This window comes from Drosophila persimilis, unplaced genomic scaffold (assembly GCF_003286085.1).
Source record: "Drosophila persimilis strain 14011-0111.01,24,50 unplaced genomic scaffold, DperRS2 tig00003933-arrow-pilon, whole genome shotgun sequence".
Classification (NCBI taxonomy): Eukaryota; Metazoa; Arthropoda; class Insecta; order Diptera; family Drosophilidae; genus Drosophila; species Drosophila persimilis.
Genome location: NW_020825706.1, coordinates 738,924 through 746,342, shown reverse-complemented (window position 1 = coordinate 746,342; position 7,419 = coordinate 738,924). Strand labels below are relative to the sequence as shown.

The 7,419-nt window shown below is 42.7% G+C and overlaps 1 protein-coding gene across 1 annotated transcript; it reads left to right on the top strand.

Moving 5' to 3' along the window:
* Positions 1-723: 723 nt before the first annotated feature.
* LOC6594069 (proteasome subunit alpha type-6) lies at positions 724-1,777 on the top strand. The gene is made up of 2 exons (XM_002019693.2): positions 724-736; positions 802-1,777. The coding sequence occupies exon 2, from the start codon at positions 810-812 to the stop codon at positions 1,554-1,556; it is 747 nt and encodes a 248-aa protein (XP_002019729.2). The 5' UTR covers positions 724-736; positions 802-809; the 3' UTR covers positions 1,557-1,777.
* Positions 1,778-7,419: the final 5,642 nt, after the last annotated feature.

Below are 7,419 nucleotides of genomic sequence, written 5' to 3'. Positions count from 1 at the left end.
GATGTGAGAGAGTGAGGGGGAGTTAGTGGGTGGTCTAGTGGTTCGCTTATTAAATGCTCTCTTGCTGCTGCTCGCTGCTCTCGTTTTCTTATGGCTCTGCTACTGCGAAATGAAAGCGACAGTTTCGGTTCCTCGTCTCCCTCTCCCGTTCATACTGCACGAGTCGAGATCGAATCTTCTTCTTTCTCTCTTGCTTAAAATGAAAGCGAAAGTGTGTGTGGCTGTCGATGTGCGAGTGTTCTGGTGAGGGGGAGTAAGTGGGTTGCAGTGGCCTATTGGCTTGCTCTTGCTGCTTCTCCCAGCAAATTGCTGTCATATTTGACATTCGATACTGCTCTCGTGTTCTTATTGCTCTGCTACTGCAAAATGAAACCGAAAGTTCGGCTCTCCCTTTTCTACTGCCAATGAGGTGATCGAATCTGTCTCTCGTCGTCTCCCTCTCTTGCTTAAAATGAAAGCGAAAGTGTGCGTGGCTGTGGGAGCGAGATGGAGAGTGTTCAAGTGCAGTTTGGGTGCAGCCAAAGACAAAATAACTATCAATATCGTTGTATATTGAATATTTGGCACATATTGTTTAAAAAAACATGGTTTTCCTTGAATATGTTGTCATAGAAAAAGTATTAGGGAGATATATTCCAAAACAACTCCCAGGTCTTGACATTATTGCTATTTTCCTTCCAAAAGTGTGGAAAATACTTCCGAATTGACGAAAAGAACCTGCATATCATCAGCAGAAGTAAGATTAAATGAATTTTCATCCAATATTTCACAATATTTTTAGAAATATTCTCCTGCTTGCAGCTTCAGAAATGTCGCGTTTAACGGCAGGCCTTGATCAGCAGATCACCATCTTCTCGCCATCGGGGGATTTACATCAGATCGACTATGCCAGGAAAGCGGCAGCCTTGGAGAACACCACAGTGGCGCTGAAGACCAAAAACGCAGCAGTTCTGGCCACCCAGAAGCGGATTACCGACAAAACCATCGTGCCGCGGTCGGTGAAGCATTTGTTTCGCATCACCCCAAAGATTGGCTGCTGCATGACAGGCCGCATCGGCGACTCCCACTTTCAGGTGCGGCGGTCCCGCAACGAGGCCAGCAAATTCAGATACACCTGCGGCTACGATGTCACAGCCAAGGCGCTGTGCGAACGCATGGCGGACATCAATCAGGTGTACTCGCAGCATCCCGAAATCCGTCCGCTCGGCTGCAGCATGATTCTGATCGAGTACGACGAAAAGCTGGGCCCCACGCTCCACATGACGGATCCCGGGGCCGACTGCAACAGCTACAAGGGCTGTGGCCTGGGTCCACAGGCTGACCAGGCGGAGGCGTTCTTGGCGGCCCACTTGAAGGGGGGTACCCGTAATATGTCCGAGGAGAAGGCCATACAGCTGGCCCTCGAATGCCTGGGCACTGTCTTGGATATTCGCTTCGAGCCGCTGCACTTGGAGGTGGGCATTGTGAGCAAGGCTCATCCAGAATTTCGGATGCTGGACGAAATGGAGATTGCAGAGCAGCTGAGTAATATGCTAAGATCTTCACAGGGCTCTTAAGAAACCCCGCACCCAAAGACATTACTACATTAGACATTACTTCTACTCTACACAAGACATAACATCTACATGTAGTAGACTCAAGCAAAAGCTCCCTGGAGAGCGCGACTCCAGCATAAGGCTTGAAGGGCCAAACGAGAGCCCTCAACCGAGGGGCTCTACCGCATGACGAGTGACATATGTAAAGTACATATACATCTACATGCAATACCTATCGAATAATCAACTATATCTCAAAATATGGCTTTAAAATTGTATTTTATTCTGTTGCTCCCCATATTTTGGGTTCGTTTATAGCTTTTTATGCGCATATCCTTGCTAGAAAGTCAGTCCCACTCAACCGAGGGGCTCTACCGCATGACGAATGTCGGATGTAAGCTACATAGACATTTAAAATAACATTCTACATGCAATACCTATCGAAAATGATCGAAAAACATATAAATTACAATCATATCACATCTTTTGGGTTCGCAGTTTCCATGGGGCCATTCCCAGCCATCAACCGAGCGGCCGTACTGCATGACGCCTGTAAGGATGAGCCTTTGCATTAGTCTCATGCTTTATTCCCCTTAAATTGCTTTTGTTTATTATATTTAAAGTCTAACCACAAACTTTTCCAACAAATTTCCACTCAAATAAGCCTTGTATTTGTAAAGGAATTATTAATTGCCTGGAGAGAGAGAGAGAGGGAGATAGGAGGACTCAATCGAGTTGATTTGCTGGCATAAAAAGGCTTAAACGTCTATAAATTTGCTCTCAGTGTGGCCTCTGAGGCATGTGCTTTGTTGTGGCCAATAGATCCCACTGGCTTTGGGATTTCTTTCCTTGGAAAATTATATGCATATACCGCAAGCTTTTGCTGTGGCTTCTTTTGCCAAATTGAGCGAGCAGGCAGCTCCCCCATGCATCAATCTCAATCAATGAAACCCGAACTTTTGGATGCCACAAAAGATACTCGACTCCCCAATGCACATGCTGCAGCAGCAGATGCAGAGACCGAACGTGTCTCAATAACAAAATTAACAGAAATTGCAACATATTGTGCGAGTGTGCCCCATGCCCCATGCCCCGTGCCCCGTGCCCCGTGCGCCCTTGCGGTCTGCTCGTCCTGCAATCAAATGCCAAAAGAGAAAAATGAGCACAGTACGTGAAAGGCCAACAACTGTGTCAAATTGATATTAAAAAGGAGTCAAGATGTGGCAGCAGGAGCCCAAGAAAAACCCCCCTCCCCCAAATCTAGTATCTCTATGACTAGACCGTTCCAGAAATACCAAAAAATATGAGAAAAAAGCTGGAATCTGCTTAATTATTGAAACATTTGAGGGTGCCACACCCACGCACCTTCCAATCCGTCACAGCTTGTGGTTCGTGCCACAAAAAAAAAGCTTAATGAAGCGACACACACAAGAAGGAACCAAAAAAATATGTTTGGAAGGAGGTCACAGTCTTTGGCAACTGTTGCAACCCCCAGAGAACTCGTGGCAGGTCCGAGCAGCGACTGGGACACACACACCCGCCACATGTGACCAAGAGTTTTGTGTGGCTGAAATTGGCATTGGTTGGGAGGCCATTGAATATGATAGAAATAGAAAATACGGAGTACGTGCAAAAATTTCAACGCTTGATTAAATTTCGAGTCACAGTCGAGAAGATTGCCAAGGAATCGAATGGGCATGGCCCAACAAGTGTTGGGTCCAACTTGAAAGACAATCAGGCAGCAATTTAAAACCATTTTCACTGTGGCCAGAACCCACCCAGTCCCCCACCCAGTCCCCAATCCCCCATCCGGATGAATGCCACCTGCTGGCCGTGCGGCAGTAACTTCTGCCTGATTAGTTTTGATTTGGTTATTTGGCATTACGAAATATGCTTGCCCTTTTTTCTCAGAATTCTCTCCCTTCTTCGCTTTTTTTTTTGGTTTGGGATAAACTAATTCCCAGTCATTCGGTGACGCAGCTGTATGCTGAATCCCGACCAGAAGGACAGGCCGGGAGTGGGTAGACATGTGCTTCAAGTTTTAATATAAACTTGTTCATTGTGCCATATGCGACGGAAGTTTTGTCCGAAGGTTAACTAAATAAACTCATCTCTTAACTGCAAGGAATGGGGTAGAACAATTGGGGTATGAAAATTGGCCAAGGAAAGCCGAATGAAAAGTTATCTACTAATCTTTATGGATTCTAACATAAATTTCCTCATAAACCCTTTCTGTAGCCTATATTCAACCATCGATTCTTAATCGATAACATTATCAAGTGTCCCTTTTTGCAAAAATTAGTTCTTTTAAGCAGTTTTAAGTCTTTAATAATCAATCGAAAGCCAACAATTTATCGATAATTAATCGATAACATAATTTAATTGTATATTTAACATTTTCGATCATTTTAAAAGTCGAAAAGTTAATCTCACATTAAAACTAATATCGATTACTAATCGATAACATTGTAAATTGTGGCTTCTTCGATAATTTCATATTTTAGATCATTTTTAAAGTCCAATAGTTAATCTATCATTTGAAATAATTTCGATTATTAATCGATAAAAGAATAAAGTGTCGATATTTTTAAAAATTATCTTTTTCAAGCCGTTTTAAGACACCAGTCGTTAATCGAAAGCCAAAAGTACATCGATAATTAATCGATAATTTAATTCAACTGCAGTTTTTTCGATAATTGAACATTTTCGATCTTTTTAAGTCCAACAGTTAATCCATAATTACAAATATTATCGATTACTAATCGATAACATGGTAAATTGTGGCTTATTAGATAGTTCCACATTTTCGGGATGTTTAAAGAATTGAATAATCATTCGATAATTAAAAATGCTCGATAGCATTCGAAATTATGGCTTATTGAGCAATTTATTATTCTTAAATATTTATGCGATAATCATTCGATGTTAATCGAACTTCCATCGATAGTTTACCATAAACGATAGCCCTTCTTCCACACTGGATTAACTCTACAACCCGATAAATCATTCGATAAGCCACAAAACCAATACCATTTCGTACTCCCATCGTGCCTTATGCCGCATACAATATTGTTGTATAAAAATATAGATAAATGAACAAACTATAGATTACTTTTGCCCCACGTATGCACGTGCTTATCAATCCTGTATTTGTATCTGTATCTATTTCCAGGAGCCACACATGGCGCATACTCAATATCAGTTAGTGGCACGTTTCAATGCCGAAAAGCAAAAGCTTCAAATTGCTGCCACTGCCACTGCCGCCCCAAAGCCAACAAATCATTAACCCTCTTGCCCCCATTGTGGGAGGCGATTAAGACATTTAAGTGCAGGTCACAGGGGAATGGTGGTGAGGGGGTACAGAGCAGTGGCACCTCTATAATTTGACAGAAAAAAACTATGGGGGGGGAACGATCGTTTGTCGCCGCGTGCTGAAGTTTGCAGAATGTGGGGGGGGGAGGCATTACACTTCCGCTAAATGTCGCTATTATTTAACAATTTTGTTTATGTATGCTTTTCATGCAGGCCAGGCCCTCAGACCAGACCCCGGCAGCGCAGCGCAGCGCATACCATTGCCATGTGAAATATAATTTATGGTTTCCACTGATTCCCCCCCCCCCCCCCCCCCCCCCCCCTAGGGCCCAGGCAAACTAAATAGTCGTCCTCGTCCTCGTGGACATAGTTGAAGGAGGGTTCGCCAGTGGCAAAAATATGAAGGAAAACAATTACAGCTGACTTAACACTTCCGTTACTTGTTAGAAAAGCCGCACACGTTTACAACTCGAACTCTTGGTCGTCCTACTCCAGACACAGGTAGCATCGGGGGGTCGGGGGTCGTGGGGGCGTGGGCGACACATCAACGCTGACGTTGGACGGGGACCTCAGCCGTCGAGGCGGTGCCAAAAACGCACTTTTCTTCCAAGCACTTGAAATTGTAATTTAACACGTACAAAAATATATACGTTTTTGTATTTTTCCCTTCTTTTTTTTCGTAGGAGTGTCCCTGCTTTCTGGCCCTGGTTACGGGAGGGTTTTTAGCCACATTTCTGGCTGGTTCTGGTTCAACATGACCTGCTTTAACTGCTCACAGGGTGCTTTAACTAGTAGTTAACTCGACAATTGTATACCCTTCAAGTATTAAACTAAAAGATTAACTTGTCCTTCATGGCTAAGGCTTAAAATCAGTCCAAGGGCAGCTTCTTTATGAAAGACTCAGGAGAAACTTAATCTCTGGTAATACGAGTCATGCGGCAGTGCCTCTCAGTCGATTTGATTAAGCTGGAGCTAAAAATCAGTCCAAGGGTAGCATCTTTATGGAAGGTTATAGCCGAAAAGAAGCACTCTATCTGGCAAAACCTATTCTCTGTGATTACGCGTCATGCAGCAGCGCCACTCGGTCGATTCAATTGCGTTTCTGCCTGGGAAACTCTCTACCCTCTTTAAATGCTTCTGTTTGGTGTGGCTTAAGGCCCTTGCCCTTCAAATTATTTTAAATAATAGGGTATTTAATCCTAGTTATTTTTATACCCGATACTCAAAATGACTCTGTCTGTCCGTCCGTCCGTCTGTCCGTCTGTCCGTCTGTCCGTCCGTCCGTCTGTCCGTCCCCTTCAGCGCCTAATGCTCAAAGACTATAAGAGCTAGAGCAACGATGTTTTGGATCCAGACTTATGTGATATGTCACTGCTCCAAAAATATTTCAAAACTTTGCCCCGCCCACTTCCGCCCCCACAAAGGGCGAAAATCTGTGGCATCCACAATTTCGACGATACGAGAAAACTAAAAACGCAGAATCGTAGAAGATGACTATATCTTCTAGAGTGCAATCTGAACCAGATCGTATAATTATTACAGCCAGAATCACGAAAACAATTTCACTCCTTCTCGCTCTGTCTCACTCTAACACACAGGTTTCATAGTCGGTTTTGCCAATTGCAAAGTATGAGTTCAAGGATCTCAGAACCCATAAGAGCTAGAGCAACCAAATTTGGTATCCACACTCCTATGATATCGGACCTTGACCGTTTTGTGTCAAAATTTCGTCCCACCCCCATCCGCCCCCACAAAGGACGAAAATCTGTTGCATCCACAATATTGCAGATTCGAGAAAACGCAGAATCATAGAGAATGACTATATCTATCCGGTTGCTGAATTTGGATCAGATCAGATCATTTTTATAGCCAAAAGGAACAAATCAATTTGCAGTGGCTACGCAGCGCCCGACGTCACGCTCAGACTGATTTTCTGTCTCTCTCGCACGCACTCTTTGTCGTGTCGTTTAATATTAGCGGCGTCTGCCGGAGGAGAGCTATACTGACTTAGTATCGGGTATAACTGTAGAGTTGCGGTGTCCGCAGCAACTCTAAACGTTCCCCCTCGTTTTTTAATATATATAAGAAAAATATTTTTAAAGTACAAATTCTCCTGATAAATGAAATTCTCATTTTTCGTCTATAATTTCTCTGAAGCACCAAGCATCAGCAACCAAACGCAGAGATCCACTTTGTAAATCCGCTAGAAAAAAGATCCATTAAAAATATCAAACCATAACAAAAGATCTTTTAATTTTTTTGGTAATAGTTTGATATGCTTCAAAAAATATTAATAAAAATACCCCCGATATAACAAGAATTTTAAGAGAATTTTAGGAGCATTTCAAGAGAATTTTATGAGCATTTTGAGAGCACTTTATGACCTTTTTATGAGCATATCAAACCATCTCTTCCCACAGATTTTTCGCATAAAAAAAAAGAATTTTCAATCAACAACAAATACATCCCACAGGGTACATAGAAATTATCCTTGAACCTTCAGTTTAAGTTTTTTTTGTAATTATATTAACATTTTATTTGCTTGTTCGCTTAAGTAAATGAAATTTTAATT

Coding starts and splice junctions, on each gene's coding strand:
- LOC6594069 (XM_002019693.2), top strand. CDS start 810: ATGTCGCGTTTAACGGCAGGCCTTGATCAGCAGATCACCATCTTCTCG.